Here is a 24,628-nt window from a genome sequence, read left to right as displayed (position 1 = left end):
ACCCAATGTGGAGCTGATACACTGTGGCCATGTCAATGACCTGAGGTCATGTCTGTGACTGCACAGGCTCCTGAGCAGGTAAGCAGCCAAGCCTCAGTACAGGCCTCCAGGAAGAGACCTAGATCATGACTTGCAGACCATTAACACCACCAGGGCATCTGTATATGGCATGGAAACCATTCTCTGAGACTGGCAAAAATGCCTAACATAGGGCTAAAAAGTGACTAAGGTGGCCAGTGCAGCCAGGGATTCACTACCCCAGAGTAAGGTCCAACATATTTAGGCCACTGAAACTCCCCAATAGTAAGTACTGCACATTGCTAAAAGCAGAATGCTTGGAGAGGGAAGTCTTGCTCTAGAGAGATGATGGAGGAAAATCTAGGATAGCTATCAAATGATGGAGTAGGGGAGAAAGAGAGCTGGGCAATACCAAGCCATTCACAAACTGCTTCATACAAGGGACTTAGTAGTGAACCCCTCAGTCCATTGTCCTTTCACCCTCAGCTTGGGGTGAAGCAAGATGGAGAGACTTCAAAAGACCATGGGGGAGGCTGGGCACGGTGGCTCACACCTGTAAACCCAGCACTTTGGGAGGCCGAGGCAGGCCGATCACCTGAGGTCAGGAATTTGAAACCAGCCTGATCACCATGGTAAACCCTGTCTCTGCTAAAAATTCAAAAATTAGCCAGGCATGGTGGTGTGCACCTGTAGTCCCAGGTACTAGCGAGGCTGAGGTGAAAGGATTGCTTGAACCCGGGAGGCAGAGGTTGCAGTGAGCTGAGATCACGTCACTGCACTCCAGCACTCCAGCTTGGGTGACAGAGTGAGATTCCATCTCAAAACAAAAACAAAAACAAAAAGACCATGAGGGGAGTTGGGATCTTCACCTGAAGAGGGTGTGCTAGAGAGAAGAGCTGGGCAAGCCAGCTGCTGCTACCCCTGCACTAGATTGGCATCAACACTAGACCTGAAAGACCTGCTGAGGAGCAGGAGGAGCCAGCCTCGTCCAAGTGCCAACCTCGTCCAAGTTTAGGGACATCTTGGGGGAGAAGCCGCAAGGCCTTCCCCAAGGTAAGACCCATCTCTGGGTGTTGCGGGAGGAGAGTATAACCTCAGAGACATCCCTAGATACAAGCCTTTGTGGTGCAGAAAAAGGGAGGTGCTACATTTAAAAAAAGAATCTCAGGGCCGGGAGTGATGGCTCATGCCTGTAATCCCAGAATTTTGGGAGGCAAAAGTAGGGATATTGCTTGAGCCCAGGAGTTCAGCTCACCCTGAGCAATCTAGTGAGACCACATCTTTTAAATAAATAAATAAAAAGAAAAAAGAATATCAGCCTGAAGGGTCTGTTGAGTGACCATAAAGTGACCTGGGTAAATATAAAGAGTAAATGTTTATAGATATTATATTACATGATATACTTAATGTTTCCCCTCACTAGATTGCATAGCTCAATGTGCTGTACAAAATAGCAATGAACATCACCTCAGCGCATCCATACAGCATTTCCACTAATCTCTACATGTGCATCCATGATGTGTTGCCTTGCATGATTCGTGCCCCTTATTGTTAATGAATAAACCTGCACCTTTACTATGCCCAAGAAGAAGTCATCAAGGGTTCTCAGATCTGGGGAGTGAGCAGTTCTGTCCACATGGCCATGGCATCCAATCCAGGTTTGGAAACAACCATTCCACCAGTCAGTCCCTCACCCCTCTAGCGGCAGTGTGGTGGTGCGCCATCTTATTCAATTACTTGAGGTAGCCTTTCTCTTGCCCTTCAAGTACAGGAATTAACCGGTCACTTCACATGACCAAATATGGCAAATATTCACCCATGTTTCCAGGCTTTGTTCTTTTTCTTTTTCTTCTTCTTCTTTTTTTTAATAATAAGCCTGGGAAACATAGTGAGACCCATCTCTGCAAAATATTTAAAAAATTAGCTAGGCATAGTGGTGCACACCTGTGGTCTCAGCTACCTGGGAGGCGGAGGTGAGAGGATTGCTTGAGCCCGGGAGGTTGAGACTATAGTGAACCACAATTGTGTCACTTACACTGTAGCCTGGGTGACACAGCAAGACCTTGTCTCGAAAAATAATAATAAAATAATAATAATAATTTTTTTTTTTTTTTTTTGAGACGGAGTCTTGCTCTGTCGCCCAGGCTGGAGTGCAGTGGCTGGATCTCAGCTCACTGCAAGGTCCGCCTCCCGGGTTTACGCCATTCTCCTGCCTCAGCCTCTGGAGTAGCTGGGACTACAGGCGCCCGCCACCTCGCCCGGCTAGTTTTTTGTATTTTTAGTAGAGACGGGGTTTCACCATGTTAGCCAGGATGGTCTCGATCTCCTGACCTCGTGATCCGCCCGTCTCGGCCTCCCAAAGTGCTGGGATTACAGGCTTGAGCCACCGTGCCCGGCCAATAATTATTTTTTTAAAGACAGGGTCTCTCTCTGTCACCTAGGCTGTTCTCAAGTGATCTGTTTCAGCCTCCCAAAGTGCTGGGATTACAGGTGTGAGCCACTGCATCTGGCCTGTTTCCAGGCTTTGCGGCCACTCTTACCGGTTGAATTGTGTATCCCAAAAAGATACATTGAAGTCCTAACTCCTGCTACCTGTGAATGTGACCTTATTGAGAAATAGTCTGTGCAAATGTAACCAAGTTAAGATGAGGTCATTAGAGTGGGCCCAAATCCAATTGGACTTGGTGTCCTTAGAAAAGGGAGACATTTGGACCCAGACACACAGAGAGAATGCTGTGACAACTGAGGCAGAGATTGGAGTGATGCAGCTGCAAGCCAAGGAATGCCAAAACTGCTGCCACAACCACAAGCTAGGAAGAGGGAAGGTAGGATTCGCCACTGTATGTTGGCCCTGCCAAAACACTGATTTCGAACTTCTAGCCTCCATAACTACAAGACAGTAAGTTTCTGTTGTTTTAAGCCATCCAGTTTGTGGTACTAGTTATAGCAGCCCTAGGCGACTAACACAGTCACTGTAAGTGCTATTCTAAGTAATTGAGCTCTTTGGCTTTTTTTTTTTTTTCCTTTTAGAGCCTTTTCACTGTCTATTGTGCAAATCATTAATTTTTTAATGTCATTTTAAAAGAGTAATAATTAAAAACATGAATTAAAATCACCTTGAAGTTAATGTCTAAATTGGAGCTCTCTTCTTTGTATGCCAGAATGGTTGGTGGTCCAACGCTGGGTAACGTTCTTAGAGAAGGCTCGAATAGTGTTATGAAGTCTTCCTTAAACTAAATTTAAACAGAGAAAGGGGTGGCGAGGGGAAATAATTGAAGACTGGATAAGCCATTTTTACTATGAGAACAGTGTACTAGTTAGTATGATAAACATTTCTTACCTCCAGCTCATACAAAATATTTAGTTTTGGCTCTTCTGGATTAATTACCCATTTTTCTGAAGAGAAAGAATAGATTTATAAGAAATGTTTAAAGCCTTTGTGCAGTGCATTCCACTTCTGTAATTTGGAGATTCACACCCACTATCATCCTCCTCGCTTAGCATGCACACACTGTTCAGATGCCCTGAACCCTGACGTTTTTGCCACCTTCTTACAACTGTTCTCAGGCGAGTCCTTTTTCAAAGCAGATGGGCTCTGTGCAAGTTCAGGTGATTCCCTACTGGTAGTTTACCTTTGCCAGCAAAAGGAGACGATGCCAAACATGTATTTACCTCTTAACTTAGATGCCAGACATTCAGGTTCAGCTTTCTTCACTTTAGAGGCTGTTTTCTTCCCTGTGAAAACAGTGTACATGTGTCATCAATCTGACAAAGTAGAAAAGAAGCTGAATATAAAAGAATATACAGCTCTTGGAAAAATAAGTACCCTCACTATGTTTCTTTTGTCTTTTAATCTTTTGTCTCTTTTTCCAAATAACATTTTGCCAACAATAAGGAATAAACAAAGGAAAGTTAGCATTCTATATATCACATTTTAACATGTTTCCCCTTCTTTTCTAGTCCTAGAATACAGTAGTCCCCCTTGATCTGCAGGGGACACATTCCAAGATCCTGAGTGGATGCCTCAAACTGCAGGTATACCAGACCCTACTGTGCACAAATTTATTTTTCCTTCACAATTTTACAGATAGAAGATTCATTCTTACCATGTATCTTAGCAACCTCAGCATACTATTTTTTTCTTTTTTAAATGAAGTCAATAGCTTTTACCTTTTCACTTAAAGGACACACTTTATGGATTCTCTTTGGCATGTCCAAATTGCCAACATCACTTATCTTGAGCTTTGGGGCCATGATTAAGAAACTGAGGTCTAGGTACAGTGGCTCACACCTGTATTCCCAGCATTTTGGGAGGCCAAGGTGGGTGGACCACTTGAGGTCAGGAGTTCAAGACCAGCCTAGCCAACAGGGCGAAACCCTGTCTCTACTAAAAATACAAAAATTAGCCAGGTGTGGTGACGGGCACCTGTAGAACCCGTGGCAGAAGTTGCAGTGAGCTGAGATTGTGTCATTGTACTCCAACGTGGGCTACCAAGCAAATTTTTGTCTCAAAATAAATAAAATGAAATAAAAGAAAAAGAAATTAATGGTTATTTGAACACAAGCACTGCAATGCCACTACAGTCGATCTGATAATCAGAAGGCTGCTAAGTGACTCCAACAGACAAAGAGATAATTCATGTCCCAGGCAGGACAGAGTGGGCTAGTGAGAGACTTCATCACTCTACTCAGAATATCATGCAATTTACAAGTTACGTGTTGATTATTTCAGAAATTTCCCACTAACGTTTTCAGACTGCAGGCAGCTGAAACCACAGAAGATGAAACTGTAGATAAGAGGGGACTATTGTGCTGCAGATTAATATTTTCCTTGGTTATAATCATGCTTTGCATACCCTTTTATTTTCTGCTTATTTTAAGTACCATCAATCTACTTTATGTCTGTTATTCTTCATGAGATTTTTCAGGTAGGAGGGTGCTGAGGATTCTAGTTCAAGACAGTGAAGTAAACCACCAGGATTACTCTATCTAGATTCCAGAGCAGCACTGGAAATGGGGAAGAAGGCCATCCACAAATCAGCAACTTTGAGTAAATGTCTAGAAGATTTAAAGCAGATGGGATTGGAATGATGAAAAACTAATGCGAGCAACCTATAATGGGACAGAGGCAAAGTAAAGAGGCTATTTAAGTGCAAGGGACTTATTTTCTTAGCAAAGCCAGGAGAGCAAGGGCTGCTGTTGGAGACAGATATGCTTCAGAAGTTGATCCAGGCTGGGTGTGGTGGTTCATGCCTGTAATCCCAGAACTCTGGGAGGCCAAGGTGGGAGATATTACTTGAATCCAGGAGTTTGAGAACAGCCTGGGCAAAATATTGAGACCTGGTCTCTATGAAAAACTTTAAAAAAATTAGCTGATTGTGATGGTGCATGCCTGTGGTCCCAGTTACTGGGGGTTAAGGTGGGAGGATCACCTGAGCAGGAGGTTGAGGCTATAGTGAGCTGAGATCATGCCACTGCACTCAAGCCTGGGTGACAGAGCAAGACCTTGTCTCAAAAAGTAAATAAATAAATAAATAAATAAAATTTTTAAAAAAAGAAGTTGATCTATTTTGGGGAGGTGGGGGACAACGTGGATCATCTGAAAATATTTTAAAGATGTTTCAGGCATCTTTATCTATAGAAATGCTGGCACAGGTATTTAAAAAAATTAATGCACAAAGATTGTTACTAATACGTTATTTGTTACAGGGAAGAGCTCAAAAAGAAAAAAAGAAAAAAACAAAACAAGAACAACCCCAATACGTCTAGCATTACATAAGTCACAATAACTGTATATGAGGAAATATTATGCAGTAATTTCAAAGAATTAGGTCAATCATTCCTGACATGGAAAGATGTCCATGATACATTGCTGTCTTAGTTCATTTGGGCTGCTATAACAAAATGCCCTAAACTGGGTATCTTATGGGAAAGGAAAATATACGGGGGCCCCAAAATCACTAAGCTAAAGGGAAAAGTCAAGCTGGGAACTGCTTAGGGAAAACCTGCCTCCCATTCTATTCAATGTCACCCTTCTGCTCACTGAGATTAATGCATATCTGATTGCCTCCTTTGGAGAGGCTAATAAGAAACTCAAAAGAATGCAACCATTGGCTCTTCTCTACCTATGACCCGGAAGCCCCCTCCTAAGTTTGAGTTGTCCCGCCTCTCCAGATGAAACCAATGTTCGTTATGTATGTTGATTGATGTCTCATGTCTCCCTAAAATGGATAAAACCAAACTGTGCTCTGACCACCTTGGGCACATGTCGCCAGGACCTCCTGAGGCTGTGTCATAGGTGCGCATCCTCCACCTTGGTAAAATAAACTTTCTAAATTAACTGAGGCCTGTCTCAGATTTTCGGGGTTCACATTTTGGTAACCACAGAGGAATTCTGAGTGGAGGTACCCCTGATATTTGACAAATCTTCTATTGGTGGTTGGTACTAGCTTGAGCTATCTGTATGGCTCAAACCAACAGGACAATTTGCTGAGGCTTGGAAGCACCCCCTCCAGAGAATCCCTGATCTCAAGTTTGGTCATGATCTAAAGTTTATTTTGCTGTACAACTTCTCTTTTTTTGAAGTTTTACTTGCTTCCAACACAAGGAAGTCATTTTTGTCCTGCTTCCACGACACTGGAAGGCAGGTAACTATTTTATATAACATATATCTTTTATATAACATATATTTTATATCTTTACATAATGAGGCCACCTGTTTGCTAGCCAGGCCAAACCAAAAGTAGTGGTTGTTGTCTCATGCTGCAGTTCCATAGCTAAGGTTCTGCCTGATTTTTTCCACCACAACAGCCTGGGTTTTGTTCCTAAATCAAGCCCTTTCTGGTTTAATACTTGGTACTTCTGAAATAGCAGTAATTTTTCCTAGCTGAAATATGGTAATGAGATTTTAAAACATTTTCTTAAAAGAAGCTCAGTGGTTAAAATTAGCTTAATTAAAAGCTAACATCCAAGATGTGTGTGTGTGTATGTGTGCATGTGTATGTTTGTATTTAAAAGGCCTTCATGTTTTAATTTTTTTTCCTCCTAGAATCTTGTCCCTTTTCTTTTGAGCAAAAGTGTTTTTCTTCTCAGTTGACTGAATTCTGTTTTCTTCATTTACTTCTGCTGTCTCTCCTTTCTCTTGTATCCTCTGCTGCATGAGGAGCCTAAAATAGTTTATAATAGCCCGGGGTTCCTTAAAGAAAACAGAGAAGGTACCAGACTCCCTTTGGGAGAGAATGCTGTTTTTCCCTATGGGAACTCCAAGAGTGTAAACAGACAAGTTCAGTTCAGCTTTTAAACTGCTTTCTTTGGTATTGTTACCTGATTTATTGACTAATATAGTTACTGCAACAGAGGCTACTCTTGGGTTTTTAAAGAAGGGTGTAGTTTAGGCACTTAGAAATGTCTTCGTTTAAAATTTTTTTTTTTTTTTTTTTTACATGCACTGTAAAAGCATGATGTGGTCTAGGCTCATAATAATTCTCCCTTTTTGGAAACCCAGGATTTGGCATGGGCTTTGCCTAGAGCTCAGCAATCCAGTTAAAAGATAGGTAGTCACTGTCTAAATAAAATTGGTCTCCTTATACAAAACTATGAAATATTTTTATAATTTTATGTTTGATTTGGCATCCGTCTTTAATCTCCCTCTAGCACACCAGACTTTTTCTCTCCATATGTTATGATATAAATTTTGCTATTTGATTTTCACATGAGTTGTTTCCTTTAATATGCAAATTTAAGTCTATTTAGCTGAAAACTGCCTAGGGTTGTGAAATAGGTTATCAAGAATCTGAATGTCTAACATAGGGGAAAAAAAAGGTTTTCATTAGTCTATAAGATGTACTTCTATTGGCATGCCTAATATATCTATGCATGTGTTTTATTACTGAAAAGATATAAAACAACTCTAATTAATTGGCTTAAAGAAAAATAAAAGCACTTGAATCGAATACTTTATCAGGAAAAAAGAAAAGACTAGTCAAATGCTTTTTCAAGTTTACATAACTTCAGTAAAATCTTTAATAAATAAACTAGCTTTTCAATTATTGGTAAAGTAATATTAGAAATGTCTTAAGAATTGTCAACATACATTTTTGTTTGCATTTATTAATCAAGCAATTTCATACTTATCCCTGCCAAATACTATAAGATGTCAAAATCTGACATAGGGGTTACAAAACTATAAACCCAGCCCAAGACAAAATGATCTTTGCTTGTATAATCTTTAATAAGTAAGACATTGATATTGATTTAATAAAAAATAGCTACATCTTAAATTTAGTAAGATTACCATAACTTCTAATCTTGTGGTTTTAGGCAGTCTGGTCCACAGGCAGTAAGGTTTGTTTTGGGAAAGGACCATTATCATCTTTGTTTCAAAGCTAAATTATAAACTAAGTTCCTCCCAAAGCTAGTTCAGCCTATGCCCAGGAATGAACAAGGACAGCTTGGAGGTTAAAAGCAATATGGAATCAGTTGGGTCAAATCTTTTTCACTGTCTCAGTTATAATTTTGCAATGGCAGTTCCATAACTTTAAATGATGACTATCACAGTTTTCATAAATAATCCAGGTAAACAATTAAAATAATTAGGTAAATGTAATGGAATAAATACTTGTAGACAAATTCATCATAATTTAGAATCTAAAGTTAAATTACAGATATTTCATTATTTGGGTATTTTCCAATAAAAATATATTTGTAGGAAAATACTCTTTTAAAAAACAGGTGTCCTTTTTAAAAAGGTGAATAATTTTTGTCTAATTCAAAGCTTATTTAAAGGTCATGTATTAAACAAGGTAAAAGGAACCAGGAAATAAGAGAGATGTAAAGAAAGTTATAAAAATAAAGAGGTTTGTTTGCTTGTTTTTTGTAAGAAAGCTTAAAGAGAAATAATTTCAATGAGAAAGAAAGAATCTTGTATGGTAAATTTAGTCCTAGAGTAGAATGACTGATTGTTTAAGAGAGAGGGATATTCAGGACAAACCAGAAAGTCCAATCATGTCATGAAAGGTCTGTGTAAGTCATGATAAGAGGATTTCTTAAAAAAAAGTTATATAATCAATTTGTCACATTATTATTAAGTTTTGGTTTGCTTAGGAAAAAAGGCTGAGATTAAATTTTTTTACAAATTAAGGTTATTACGTCTGTGTATCCTTCTGTATGTACTTTTAAAGTACTTGTGAGATTGAGTTACAGGGCTTTGACTCTGTCTAAAAAGGACACCAAGTCCTGCTGAATTTTAAACACTGACAGCAATTAAGGCCCCATCTTCAGGCCTGGTAGAAGATGTCAATCAAAATAAACTGCATTCCCGAGACACAGGGCCAGAAATTAAAGCTATTCCACTCCTCAAGGCCGAGGGACTATCATGGAAGTGATGGGCCTGTGAGATTATAAGGGCCAATTTTGAGGGATAAAATAAGTTCAGTTTCTCTTTAATCATCAATGTCAAAAGCACACTGATACAAGACTAGCATATAGGTGCCTGTGTCAGTTTAACAAGGTTTTCATGAAGCATTAACCAATTCTTTCATAAAGTTTATAAAGATTACAAAAGGCTATGGAAGTTATATCTTATGGTCAAGATTAAAATTTTATAGATTATTTATAAAAACTTGAAAAACAAATTTAATTGGCTTCATGTTGTCTTTATTAGGGCTTATAATTTGGAAAATTAAGTCTCTTCTCTCAAAGAATGAAGGTTTTTGCTCTTTTCTTGAAATCCTTGAGTTGTCACTTTGGTTAAATGAAATGACTTATTTTACAATAACCTGTGATCCTATTTTGTGATATCAAGTGTTTTAAACCTTTGATAATTGACAAACTTTCCAAATCAAATTATAAATTATGTCTTTTCCTGATCTAATTAATCCTTTAAGATATTAGGTTCTTTAAAGTCCAAAAATGACATATTTGGCTTATTTGGTATAAAAATTATGCAGGAAGCACTGTCAAATATAAAATGATGTTTGGTTTTCTTTGGCCTGTATTTGTATAAATATGCTATTAGTATGTGTTCCAAAATTATGGGAAACTCCTATAATTTTGATATGAGTTAATGTACATTATCAGTAATAATTATAATTATGTTAAATTATTGTGTACCACAGAGGTAACAAATTTTCTTGTCAATTGTGTCTTTAATTATGGCTGCCCTAAAACTTTTGTCATCCCCAGGCAATTGTTATCTTGTTTTGGTGCTCTTTAGAAGGTGGTTTTATAATCAGCCATAAAACTCTTAACAGGTGTCCTCAAATGCAGGTTTCTGATAGCTTCAGAGACTGTGGCATCAGAATAGAGGAAAAGCTTTCAGGACTCGTGGCAAGCTGAAATATTCATGAATATCAAGCAGAACAGGAATTAACTGCATAGACTAAGAGAAGTCTGAAGTAATCTTTTTTTTTTCTTTTCAACTTTTTTTCTTTCCTTCAATGAAATCCTCTCATTTTGAAAAGACATGTTTTTCTTCAAGCAACAAAGGTGGTAGAGGAAATTCCTCAACTTTCTTAACGAGTCATGTAATGTTACACTGGCCTCCATAAAGCACCGATTAAGAAAGCTAAAGAATAAGATGTTGTATTTCTTTTAAAATAATTTAAAATATATTAAATTTTCCTAAGGCAGGTTTTGTTTGAATGAGGTGTCTTGATTAGATAACTAACTACATGCCACTGAAGGAGAACAGTACTTTTAAGGAGCTATTTTTGTTTCACGGGAGAGTTGAAACCAGCTGATTAATCCAATGAAGTTAAACAGCAGAGACAGATCTCGTACATAAAAGTATCAGCTAAAGTCATGACTACACCAATTCTTTACACAATTAAGACATCTTTGCAACTGTTCAATTTAAGTACTACGGTTATTAGGTAATCGAGAAAAACACAGTTGTACCTTAACATCTGTTGAGGTCTGGCCAAAACTACTGAGAAAATACAAATAAATATGGTGATGATAAATGGCCACTGATAACTCAGTAGCCATCTGAATAGTCATGCAGTTTAAGAATACATCCTTGTATAATCTGACATACAAATTTGTCATCTCCTGCACATGCACACTGTTGTTAAAAAAAAAAAAAAAGCCAATAATAGTGTCTGGATCGGTCAGGAACACGGCCTCTGATTCTCCTGTAATTTAGTTAAGTTAAATTAATACCTCATACCAAATGGCTCCAGGAAAACTGTCCTGCAGGTCAGAAGGGAGCCCAAGAAGTAAAGCACTTGGCCAACGTCAAAGCAACTCTGACCACAGCAGGAGAGAACTTGAACCAATGCTACCACTGCATCAGTAACACAAGGATAGGTACCAGGCAGAAGCCATCCTTCTCAGGGAGGGAGTGTGAACTGCTCTGCCACTAGAGAGACTCTGGAGGCCTACTTACTTGTGTAATCAAAACAACATCAGTAACTGCACTTTGAATCAAAACAACTAGAAAGAGTTCAACACTTGCTGTTCAAAACCGGACTAAAGATTTAAGGTAAAGCTCTGTTGCCATGGAAGTGGAATCTCTTTCTTTAAGACTGACTTTCATATGCCAGGGAGAGAAAGATCCATGACTAGTACACTGGAATCTGGTGTTGCTACATTCTATTCACAATCCCAAAGAAATGCTATTTGAATCCAAGACCAGATGTTTGGCCCATTATTCCAGCACCTCCCTTTGACAAGACTATCTACCCTGCTACAAAGAAACACAAGATGTGGCATTGCTTAAAAAGTCCTGTATGTGAGAAACTCTTTCATTTTCTTGGGGATTGGCAGTGCTAGGAGTTGGTAAGTTGTTAGGAAACTTTGACGGGCTTTCCAGCATAAGTGCTTCAGTGAGGACAGCACCCTAGGAGCTGTCCAGAACTGGATGTGGCCATCTCTTGTCCCTGTGGCAATGACTCCACCATGTGGAAAAAATGTGCAGCAGCAAAGACCATTGGTCACAGGAGCAAATGCAATGGGAGTTTTCAGTTCCAGGGCCCAGATCCTGAGGAGTCTGTCATCTGCCACCGTGGCAAGGTATAAGCCTTCTGGAGAGAAGCACACAGATCTCAGTGAGCTAATGTGGACATCACTGTCATCCATGGTGGGGTCAACCTGGGTGTGGTGGAGTGATCTCAGCCTTTCGCCGGTGTAGGGGTCCCACATAATCACATTGGTATCATAAGAAGCCGTGACAAGCAGGGCAGAGTCGGGGGAGAAGTCACAAGAGACAACACTGCTTTGATGGCCCTCTAGCTTCCAAATTAACATGTAGGACCCCATGCTCCATAGAAAGACCGACTTCTCTTCAGCTGCAGAGCACAGCATGCTGCAGTCTGGGGAGATGGAACAGCAGTAAACCCACTGCAGGTGGCCCGATAACACTTGAATCTGTTTACTGTGTTTATTCAGGTCCCAGATGCGAAGAGTCTTAAACTGTGATGCGGAGACGAAAATCAAATTGCCACTGGATGTGAAGCTCAGATCTCTCACGACATCTTGGTGGCCAGAAAGATTCAAAAGCAGAAGCCCTGTCTGCACCTCCCAGATCTTGATCTGCCCATCGTTGAGTCCCGTAGCAAGAACCAGGCAAGAGACATCGGGCACTTGGGGGTGGTGGTGTGCCCAGAGCTTCTTGCTGGGTGGGAAGGCCATGGGCTGAAGGCCACCCCCCAGACAATCTGACCACAGTCCAGCATCTTCTCTTTTGGGCTGCCCCACCCTTTCATCTCATTTTTGCTACTTCGGTTTTTGGCTTCAAACCCTTTAGGGATGAACTGCTTCTCCAGTGGCCGGAGGATCAGTTTGACAATGCAATGTCCTTGAGACCAAGCAAATCAGGAGCCATCTGGCAAGAAGGCGACACTCCAGGTTTCACAGCTGGACTTCCAATCAAACTGGTGGGGGTGCCCAGGCTTGAGTTTGGCCAGTAGCAGCAGTTTCTCTCCAGCCTCCATGGAAGACATGTGGTCCCCGCAGCAGGTGGCGGGCGCCTCAGCCCCCCGGGCCATGGGCCCTCATGACGCCCCTGCGCCACCCGCCCTGGCCTGGCCGCCGCCACCACCCGGAGAGGCCATCAGCTGCTTCCTGTCCTAAGTAATCTTTTTAACTTTTTGCTTAAAATGTTGCTGATCCTCTGTTTTGTTTTTCAGACTCAAGAAAACTTATAAGATATTTACAGCTTTTAACAATTGAGTAAAGTATACTCCTAAGAACAAAATTTGGAGTGTATTTGTTTTCTACCTGATTTCTCCAGAATTTGGAAACTATTTGTGAGCATTCTTAACTTATAGCAATACAGTTATTTGTATAAGTGCAATAAGAATCTGTTTTCATTTATGACAGAACACAATTGGAGAAACTGGTTAGTTTACCAAGGCTTTGACTGGAATGGTGTGCTTTCCTTAAGGAATCGAATTTGACTTATGGATCTAATAAAAGCCCTTTGGGAAAACTGGCCTCATACTTGTCCATACAGTCCCTGTACAGAGTTCCTGACCTGTGGTAAGTAAAGAATGTCATTTTCTGACAGGCCTAGGAGCCCCAAGTTTTATCTTGGAACTTCAAGAGGAGAGAAGATCACCCAACTCATAGGTATTTGATGGTACAAATCCATGGCTGGGCTCAACTTTAAAAAAAGTCTTATCCAAGATTCTTTCTACAGAACAAAAGTTGCAACTAAGCCAATTTAAAAGTTTATGTAAAAATAATTATTCTTGCTGCACTGTATACAAATAATTAGGCCAAGTATAATAAAGCAAACCAGTCCTATCATGATTTGTCTTTAGTAAAAATGGGAGAGAGAAAAAAACTGGAGAGAGAAAAATTATGTTTCCAAACCTATAGCATACTTGTTAGATTCTTGTCTTGGCTAATGGTTTTCAATTTTTATTATTTTCTACAGTTTGGACTGAATTCTAATTTTTCTTGGTTACAAATCTTCAAAATAATGTTTTCAATTTTTTTCCTTCTTTTTTCCCCCATTTTCCTCAATTTGGAGTCACTGAAAACTAAGCTGTGCTTTTGTAAAGCCCTGCAAACTGAAGCTAGAAAACTTAAACTTTAGAAGAAAATAACAACAACCTTATTTACACACATAAGCCACTTTCATACCTGCCTAGTGATGTATGGACTTCAGAGTAATGTGGCCTATAGCAGTTTTCCAGGATTGTTCCTTTGTTTGTTGTTGTTTTTCTCCCTTCCTCCCCTAGTTTTTCTTCACAGGACATGAGACTTCACAAACTGCTAAAACCATTTTATCCATGAAAGATCAGAAACAACCTGAGACCAGACTCATGTTTTTCTAAAATGCTTTCTCTGAGAAATTTTATTTTTAAAAATTTATTTATTTATTTTTTGCTGTGTTTCAGAAATATGAAACATTTTTAAAAGAAAAGGGAGAAGAAACGTGAATGGAAAATAAAAACTCAGGAACCCAATTCACTATGCCACAAGGAAAAAATTAAGCTAAACTCTGAGTCATGCAAGAAACCACCCTTTCTTTTGTTCTAAGCAGACAGCTACAGATGAAAGGTTAAATATCTCCATGGGTAGCTACTCTATGTTCACTTTATCTTATATAAAGTGCTGATTTACTGAGTGCCAGATGAATACATCTTGACTATTCTCCTATCTGCTCCTTTTCTCCTGCAACACATGGATTACCACTTCCTTCCTCCTTTCCTTCTGGCCTGCTTTTCCCCTTTAAATATTGAAGCCCTCAAAATCATCTTTGGAGGAAGGCAAAGACCATTTCAGTGACTCTGTCTTAAATCTCTTCTGGGCACGTCCTTAACCATGGCAAAATAAATTTGTAAATTTTTTTTTTTTTTTTTTGAGCCGGGGTCTGGCTCTGTCGCCCAGGCTGGAGTGCAGTGGCCGGATCTCAGCTCACTGCAAGCTCTGCCTCCCGGGTTTACGCCATTCTCCTGCCTCAGCCTCCCGAGTAGCTGGGACTACAGGCGTCCACCACCTTGCCCGGCTAGTTTTTTGTATTTTTTTTAGTAGAGACGGGGTTTCACCGTGTTAGCCAGGATGGTCTCGATCTCCTGACTTCATGATCCGCCCATCTCGGCCTCCCAAAGTGCTGGGATTACAGGCTTGAGCCACCGCGCCCGGCCTAAATTTGTAAATTGATTGAAACCTGTCTCAGATACTTTTTGGTTTATAAGCAGCATCCCCATATCTTGGCAGCAATTTTCTGTCTTAGTTTGTTTGGGTTGCTATAACAAAATATCATAAACTGAGTACCTTATATAAACAACAGAAATTTATATTCACAGTTCTGGAAGCTGAGAAGTCCAAGATCAAGGTGCCGGTAGATTTGGTGTCTGGTAAGGGCCCATTTCCTGGTTCATATATGGTGCCTTCTAGCTGTGTCTTCACATGGTGGAAGGAATGAACTAGCTTTCTGGGGCCTCTTTTACAAGGGCACTAATCCCATTCATGAGGGCTGCATCCTCATGACCTAATTATCTCCAAAAGGCTCCACTTCTTAATACTATCACATTAGTGATCAGGTTTCAGTATGTGAGGGGAACACAAACATTTAGACCATAACAACTGCTAAGTAAAACCAATAAAGAATAGATAAAACTGCCACTATTGGCGACAGAGCGAGACTCTGTCTCAAACAAACAAACAAACAAACAAAAAAGCTGCCACTATTCACATGAAATGTAATTGTCCACTAGACTTTCAACTGACAAACTACTAGGATGAATAAGGAAGTACAGCAAGGAGGTCAGATACAAGATTGATACATAGAAATCAATAGTTTTCCTATAGATTGACAATAACCAATTAGAAAATACAATAGAAAAAAAGATTCTGACCAGCTGCAGTGGCTCGCGCCAGTAATCCCAGCACTTTGGGAGGCTAAGGCGGGCGGATCATGAGGGCAGGAGACCGAGACCATCCTGACCAATGTAATGAAACCCTGTCTCTACTAAAAAAAAAAAAAAAATACAAAAATTAGCTGGGCGTGGTGGCTCGTGCCTGTAATCCCAGCTACTCAGGAGGCTGAGGCAAGAGAATTGCTTGAACCTGTGAGGTGGAGGCTGCAGTGGGCCGAGATCGCGCCACTGCACTCCAGCCTGGCGACAGAGCGAGACTCTGTCTCAAAAAAAGAAAGAAAAAAGATCCCAATGGTTGGTTACATCAGTGAAAGACTATAAAATACCTAGCATAAACTAATAAGAGATTTAGGAGGCTCATATATATAGTATATACAACACATATATATATATATATATATATATACACGAAGATCAGAAAAAAAATTGGAGAGGTACATTAGGTTCCTGCAAAGCAAGACTTAATATTAAAAAGGTATCAATTATTCACAAATTAATCAACATAGTCAATGTAGTTTTGGTGGGATTTTACAATGGAATTTTGATTCTGAAATACTTTTGGAAGAACAAGTGCCCAAGAATAACTGGGAATAATATTTTGAAAAAGAATAAGGAGGGGAGAAATTGGTTTATCATATATTAAATAAGTAAAACCACAGAAATTAAGATAGTGTGATATTGGTATAGGAAAATACCAATAGTTCAGTGGAACAGAATATTTGTATGTGTGTGGAAGCAGAATGGAAGGGTTGGACTGGTTAAGGAGTAGTATAGGGACAAAATTTGGGGGAAAAAGGATGGTTATTTTCTTAAGCCATTCACAAAAGTAAAGTCCATATTGATTAAGGTGCTAAAGATAAATAGTTAAATTCTAGAAGTTTTAGAAGAAAATGTAGGAAAATATACGTATATTCTTGAATTAGGGAAATACTTTTTAAACCACAAAATGTGAGAATCACAAGGAAAAGATTTACTTACATCAAATTTAAAATTATATATAACAAAAATGACCACAAGCAAATGTAAAAGACAAACTCGGAGGAGCAATCTGCAACATATACAACATCCAAAGAAGTATTACAGATATGTAAAGAGCCGCCAAAAAATAAACATCAAGAAAGACAAGACAACCCAATGGGAAAATGGGCAAAAGATATGAACACTGTTTGCTTAATTCCAAGAAGATAATCGAGTAACCAGAAAAAATATATTGGTATCAAGATGCTCAACCTTGGCAATAATCATAATAATTAAGAAATAAAATAATCATTTCCACCTACCAGACTGTCAAAAATTTAAAAGAATTACAATATCTTATATGGGAAAGGGTAGGAAAAGGGTGGTCTCAACAACCCTTTTGATGGAAGCATACGTTGGGTCAGCTCTTTAGGAAGGTGATGATTAAAATGTGTATATTTTCACTTAACAATCCCACTTTCTTGGCATCTGTCTTAGAGCAATACTCGGGTATGCACACAAAGAGGAGGCAGCTTACTGTAACACTGTGGAAATGAGTATCTAGGAACAATTTTATGCATCAGTTGGGGAATCTTTAAATAATTGTACATCTATACTATGTACTATTATGCAACAATTACAAATAATTTTTACCTGTATTTACTGGTAAAAAATTTCAAGGCCAATTAAGTGAAAAAGCAAGTAGAACAACAGATTCGGTGTGATACCATTCATGTAAATAACAGCAGCAAACAAAAGCGGCCACACTACTACACTTTTATACGGATATAAAAGCTTAGAAAAAGATTTGGAAAGATACACACCAACATGATAATAGTGGTGACATCTGAAACTGAGGGTAATAGTTGAAAGAAACTATTGTTTGATTTGTATCTTTTGACTTTTAAAAAATAAGACTATGTTGATGTTTTAATTACACCATTGTACCATTAAAAGCTTAGCAATGAAATGGGACTGTGGAGTATGATTCCATTTCTATTCTACACTTATTTCACTCTCTTTTGAGCCCACTCCAATCAGGCTTTTATCCCCACAGTTACACTGAAGCTGGTCCTATCCACATAACCAATGATTTCTACATGCTAGATCTAGTAGTCAGTTCTCAGTTCTCATCTTCCTAACCTCTGAGTACCATTTGAGCCTGTTGATCATTCCTGCCTCTTTGAAATTTTATTGGTATCTAGGACACTTCCTGGTTTTTCTTCTACATCACTGGACGCTTTTCCTTAATTTCTTCCTTATGTCCCCAGCTTTACAATGGAGTGCTGCAGGGCTCAATCTCTGGGCTCTTGCCCTCATATTTTCTCAGCAGCCAGCAGTCATTAAAAATGCCAGTTGGATTATATCACTTCTCTGCACAAATTCTGCAGCAACTTCCCACCTCACTCCCAGTGAGAAAGATCTGGTCCTCAGATCTCTCTGACCTCATCCCCTAAGATTCTCCTCTTTGCTTACTCCACTGTAGCCACACTGGCCTCTTATTTAGAAGGAGGCACTTGCTGTTCCTTTGCCTGGAACACCTTTCCTGTGAGATTGTCCTGGCTCATTCTCTCACCTCCCGTAGGTTTTTGCTCAAACACCTCAGGTTCTCAGGAAAGATTTATCCAGGCACCCTGTGTAAACTTGCACCCTACCTCCAACCCCCGACACTTTCCACCCCCTTCCCTGCTTTACTTTTCTTCTTAGCACTTACATCATCTAATGCTTTACATATTTACTGATTTATTCTATATATTATTGCTCTCACCATCACCTCCACTTCCCACACGTTAATATCACTGAGACGGGATTTGTTTGTTTTTTTCACTGCTGATACCCCCTTACAGGCTAAACCTATGATAGGTACTTGGCAAATGGTAGGTGCTTGGCAAATGGTAGGCACTCAGTAAGCATTTGATGAATAAATGACATAAAATAAAAAATAATTAAAATAAAATGTCAATATAAAAGATGAAAGGAAATATACTGGAAAAGTTAAAATTTTAATTATTACATTGTCTACTTCTCAGTGATTTGACATTTAAAAAGTGTGCATATGTTACTTTTATAATAAAAATAAAGATATGTATCAAAAATATAATGGCAGATTATTTCTTGATGTGAACATAATTGCTACTGTTTATTGAATACTGAAAATATTTAATCTTGTTTTGATCTTCATAAGAATCCTGTGACAGTATGACTGACTATTACCAAGAGATGAACAAAGTAAGACTCAAAGAGGGTAAGTAACTTATCCAACATCACAAGGTTAGTATGTGTTGGGGCTGGGATTAAAATCTAGCTCTACTGGCCTTCTACACTTCTGATACTTCCAATATGCAATCCCTCCTCCCAGGAAAAGCTAAGAAGTCAAACTACTCACTTGATTGCACTTTATCCAACAAATCTTGGAGCCAGCTTTCTTCTGTTTGTACTGATATTGGAATTCCTGGAGACAAATTATGATGAATATTTCTGAAATTTTGACAAAAATGCTAGTTTTCAGTATACCTCTAGAGTTGTTAGCAGGTCTTCTAAATATAGAACATTTAATAATCCATTAATTAATGCACATAGAAAATACTGATTTTATTTGAAATATTTTCTTCCACTCTTATCTCTTCAGTAAAGTTAACTCAGTGTGTTTGCATCAAATCTTTTTTTGGGGGATGAGCTGGGAGGATAGCTTGAGCCCAGGAGTTCAAGACCAGCCTGGGCAGCATGGTGAGACCATGTCTCTACAAAAAATAAAAAAATTAGCTGGGTGTTGTGTTCCGTGCCTGTAGCCACAACTACTTGGGAGGCTGAGGCAGGAGGATGGCTTGAGTCCAGGAGGTGGAGGCTGCAGTGAGCCATGATTGCGCTACTGCACTCCAGCTTGGGAGACAGAGCAAGGCTCTGTCTCAAAAACAAACAAACAAATAAACCACGACCATACACTGAAGTGTCCTTGTCCTAACTCTAGTAATAGTAGGATTACCCAACTTGACTCCTCCCTGCCCAGACACTCCACAGGAAGTGACTCTAATAAGCCCCACCCACCTGTACAGGGATCATAGCAGACTCTCCCATGCAAGCTCTGTCAGAAAAGAGAACTACTAAGCTAGGGAATGATTCCATTCTAGCTATTTACCAGTCATTCATTTAAAAATATAAATGGGCAACAAAGGATTACCACTTAAGAAAAATCAGTAGCATTGAAGAGAAAAAGCAAGAGAAATAAACAGAACAACTGACTTCGTTTTTTTTTTTTTTTGAGACGGAGTCTCGCTCTGTCGCCCAGGCTAGAGTGCAGTGGCCGGATCTCGGCTGACTGCAAGCTCCGCCTCCCGGGTTTACGCCATTCTCCTGCCTCAGCCTCCCAAGTAGCTGGGACTACAGGCGCCCGCCACCTCGCCCGGCTAGTTTTTTGTATTTTTTAGTAGAGACGGGGTTTCACCGGGTTAGCCAGGATGGTCTCGATCTCCTGACCTCGTGATCCGCCCGTCTCGGCCTCCCAAAGTGCTGGGATTACAGGCTTGAGCCACTGCGCCCGGCCAAACAACTCACTTTGAAAGAAAAAATAATACAAAGAACAAAGGAGAACTTTAATATATTAGAACAGTGCCCTCAAAGAGATAAAAACAAAAAACAAACCAAATGATTTGGAACAGCAACAATCAGAGAACAAGTACTGGTTCTTGGAAATGACAAATATGAATCCTGCAATAAAAAAATTCTGTACAAGGGCTGCATAATAGCAGGTAAATAAACATCAAAAATCCTGAAGATACTGAAAATACAAAGGAAATGTTATTAAAGATGGAGAATCTATCGAAGAGGTTCAACAGCATCTAGGAGGAGTTCTGAAGAAGAAAAAGGGAGGAAATAATTATATACCAGAATGGTCTGAGGATAAGACTGGTGAGGCAGTATGGGCTACTAGGAGGCACTGAAGCAATGTCTTTAGAACTCTGAGGGAAAAATGGTTTTAAATCTCTTATTTTTGGCAGGTTGGTTTTTTTTTGTTTGTTTGTTTTGTTTTGTTTTGTTTAACAAATCAAGTATGAGGGCAAAATGAAGAAATTTCAAGGCAGGCAAGAACTCAGAAATTTGACTATCCATGAGACCTACATAAAAAATTCACCCGAGAGTTTCTCCAGCAAAAGGAAAAGGAACAAAAGAAAGAAGACAATATGGGAACCAACAAAGTGTCACTGGTGAGCCAACCCAGAAAAACTGTAGATAGAACAACGGAGAGTCAAAAAGTTTGTTATTTATTTATTTTTTGAGATGAAGTCTCACTCTGTTGCCCAAGCTGGAGTGCAATGGTATGATCTTGGCTCACTGCAACTTCCACCTCCCGGGTTCAAGCGATTCTCCTGCCTCAGCCTCCCAAGTAGCTGGGACCACAGGCATGCGCCACCATGCCAGGCTAATTTTTGTATTTTTAGTAGAGATGGGGTTTCACTATGTTGGCCAGGCTGGTCTGGAACTCCTGACCTCGTGATCTGCCCTCCTTGGCCTCCCAAAGCGCTGGGATTACAGGCGTGAGCCACTGCGTCCGGCAAAAAGTTTACTTTTTAAGAGACAAGTTTTACAGACATAAGATTATATTTTCTTGTCCATAGATTCAATCATATTACTGGTTTGTTAACATGGAAGTGTGAGTATTGTTTATTGGTTTTCAATTTTTAGAAACAACTCCAGAGCACTTTAATTATAATTAACAAGCCCCATAATATAAGCATAGTAAAGCTTGGGAAAGTAATATAACTTTATGTAAATATATATTGCATTTTAATCATATCATATAGTTTGTTAATTGGGAAAAAAGAGGAGAGAAGAGAGATGGAAGGAGGAAGTGCATTAACATGTTAATTTTTCATAATAGTCAATAGATACTAAAATTGATAAATCAAGAAGTAGAGGTTTAAATACCTCAAAGTCCTAAATGTTAGAAAAACTAAAAATAATATAACTACTAAAGTGGAGAGGTGGGAATTCAATACATAAGAAATTGATAAACCAAGAAATGAAAACGTTATTTTAAATAATAATGGAAACAAAACTGAAGGTGAATGGGAGTAGGAGTAAAGAAGGGCATGGAGATTGTCACTTTTTTACCTTTGTATAGTTTGATTTTTTTTAACCATGTGCATACCTTATCTCTACTACAAATTGAATTAAAAGGATAACTAAAAACATCTAAGTGAGACAGAACAATTCTCCTTAAACTTAAGAATTTAAAAGTTGCTTACAAAAGCAAAGTTAGGGTAACTAGTAATTCAAGATCACTGACTCAGGTTTGGTGTGAGATTTCAGGGAATATTTATAAAGATGTTCCAGAAGGCGTTTCTCTGGCATCTTCTTATTATAGTTAAAGTGCCTGAAGGCTAATAGCAATAACAAGGAAAAGAAGAGAGGGAAGGGAAAAGGAAAGGCCATTATTTCCACTCTCTTCCACAAAAGGTGTCCCTGGTCACTCTTGCATTTAGCCAATAAAAGCCTATATTCTAAATTCTCAAGCACTTACAACTGTACACATGACATATAGTTATTCTTTCATGTTACACTGATAAGTGGACACGTAATCTCTAGAGCTAGGTAATAAGCTGGGGATAAGTGGGAACCTTTATCTCTTCCAAAGTGTCTACCAGTGTATATTAAAAAAAACTTTTAAAAATAAATAAGTCATAAATGCCCTGGATTACTTTACTCTACTTCCTAACATGTTTATTCAAAAGGTAAACATTATTGGGTTCAAAAAATGTGAAATTTGAAAACATTTTCTTACCTATCTATACTCATTTCGGACATGTCTTTCCTAAATGTCTGAAATATTTTAGGGAAACCTGTTGAATTAAACATTTAAAAATCAGCTACTCCCTCTAAATCAAAAGGGCAATGCTGCCCCCTCCCAGGAACACATGGCAAGGTCTGGAGACATTTTTGATCATCGCAAGGGTGTGTGCTCCTAGCACAGACAAGGGTAGAGGACAGGCATGCTGCTAAACATCCTATAATTCACAGGACAGTCCCCAACCCTCCCCAACAAAGAATTATCCAGACCAAAATGTCAATACTAGAGCTTGAGAAACCTACTCTAAAAGACTTCTCTGCTTCTTTTTTCAAGAAAGTGACTGGAGTGGCTTCAGTACCGGATGTTAAATTAAACACAATAGGGAGTTGTTTTTTTTTTTTTGCAGGACTGTTTTAGTAGTACAGCTCCCTTGAGACACTTCTCTGGAAATAATATGAGTGTGTGTGTGTGTGACAGAGAGAGAGAGAGAGAGGAGAGAGAGAGAGAGAGAGAGAGAGACAGACGGGGAGAGGGAGGGAAGGAAGAGGGAGGGGGAGGGGAGGGAGAAGGGAGAGGGGAAGCGAGAGAGAGATGTAACAGTGTGAATGCACGCAAAAATGTTATAAAAATGAGCACTCCCATCAGCTTGGGCAACATAGTGAGACGCCAAATTAGCTGGGCGTGGTGGCGTGTGCCTGTAGTTCCAGCTATTCGGGAGGCTGCGATGGGAGGCTTGAGCCCAGGAGGTCGAGGCTGCAGCCACTGCACTCCAGCGTGGGCGACAGAGCGAGGCTCTTGTCTCAAAATAAAAAAGCACTCCATACAGCAATGCCCAACTTTAACTTTTATGGTGTTTCGCCTATATCCTAAATCGTGCATCATCACAACAGCTCAGCCAAGGGTTCAGTGCCTCTGACAAGGACGTGAGAGAGATTAGGTGTGTGGAATGGTGCATGCATTTAGAAATCAGGCACGACGCGCAGGTCGACGAAGGCACGGGAGTGGGTGGACCAGGTGCCCCCTGGGGACCAGAAAGCCCTCGAAGAAGGGGTGGGTCGGGGGCGGTACTTTTATGCGAGGAAGCACTGGAGGGTGGGCTGGCGCTCGGCATTTCGGTGCTGGTCGCGCTCTGGCTGGGCACGTAGGTAGAGCTCAGGCTAGGGCTGACAATGCTGGCTAAGCGGGGGCGCACGTCTGGGAAGTCGTAGTCGTAGTTACAGATGTCCATGACCTTCCAGAGGTACTCATCGCTGAACTTCTCAGGGGCCTCCAACTCCTGCTCTTCCCCCACAAACTCCTCCTCCACCTCCTCCTCTTCCTCCTCTTCCACCTCTTCCACCTCTTCCACCTCTTCCTCCTCCTCCATCTCTTCCTCCTCCTCCTCTAACTCCTCAGACTCCTTCTGGTTCTTCTTCCCCGGATGTCCGAAGCTGCTAGGCGAGCGCAAATGGGCCATGGCTGGCGGGAGGCGGGATTACAGCCAGCTCAGTGGCCGCGGCCCCTGTAGGCTCTGGCAGGCGCGCGCCTTTGTTGTGTGTGGGTCTCCCCTGGCAACTGCCTGCCCTGCGCCACCGAGCCTCCCGGATTTAAAGCGGCAGGACTCGATTAGCCCGGTAGAATGTGGGTACCGGCGGCCGGCAGGGGTCACCGCAAGCTTCTTTCTATCCCTGCTCTCCAGCGTCCAGCGTCTCTGAAACTCCTGGCAGCCTGCGGAGAAACGATCTTTTCTTCGTCTCTCAGCTTATTTGGAGCTTTTTTTTTTTTTTAAACGGGTGGAGGAAGTGGCTTCTAGCGACGGACACACACAGTGCCATTTGATATTGCGAATGCTGGAGTCTGGTTATTGAGTAGACAGATGCTTGCCGGAGCTTCCAGTGAAACTTTATTTACAAAATCAGGCTCCAGTCCTTGGGCCCTCTTTTGCAGATATTTTTAAAATTACCTTAGATATTAATAAGCGTATTACAATTACCTTAAATGTTAGTTGTCTTAAATATTGTTAGATTAATATTAATTAATCTTGATTAGCGAGATTTTT

General features: G+C 40.1%; 1 protein-coding gene and 1 pseudogene across 4 annotated transcripts in view; both read right to left on the bottom strand.

Moving 5' to 3' along the window:
- ERICH6 (glutamate rich 6) overlaps window positions 1-24,188 on the bottom strand; it is a 46,888-nt gene extending 22,700 nt beyond the window's left edge. For 2 of the 3 annotated variants that reach the window (XM_033204496.1, XM_033204480.1), the window contains exons 1-6: window positions 23,659-24,187; window positions 22,585-22,642; window positions 19,192-19,283; window positions 3,691-3,753; window positions 3,359-3,414; window positions 3,135-3,251 (exon numbers count right to left, since the gene is read on the bottom strand). In XM_033204496.1, the coding sequence (XP_033060387.1) occupies window positions 3,135-3,251; window positions 3,359-3,414; window positions 3,691-3,753; window positions 19,192-19,283; window positions 22,585-22,642; window positions 23,659-24,046 (774 nt within the window). In that variant the 5' untranslated portion in view covers window positions 24,047-24,187. Of the gene's footprint in view, window positions 1-3,134; window positions 3,252-3,358; window positions 3,415-3,690; window positions 3,754-19,191; window positions 19,284-22,584; window positions 22,643-23,658 lie in introns of all 3 variants that reach the window. The other variant, XM_033204488.1, reaches the window with a different exon arrangement.
- On the bottom strand, window positions 11,730-13,182 carry LOC117080028 (annotated as a pseudogene). Its single transcript, XR_004435682.1, has one exon. The product of XR_004435682.1 is annotated as a WD repeat and SOCS box-containing protein 2-like (transcript).
- Window positions 24,189-24,628: the final 440 nt, after the last annotated feature.

The sequence above is a fragment of the Trachypithecus francoisi genome, unplaced genomic scaffold (assembly GCF_009764315.1).
Source record: "Trachypithecus francoisi isolate TF-2019V2 unplaced genomic scaffold, Tfra_2.0 Lachesis_group0, whole genome shotgun sequence".
Classification (NCBI taxonomy): Eukaryota; Metazoa; Chordata; class Mammalia; order Primates; family Cercopithecidae; genus Trachypithecus; species Trachypithecus francoisi.
This window is presented reverse-complemented; position numbering and strand designations above follow the sequence as displayed.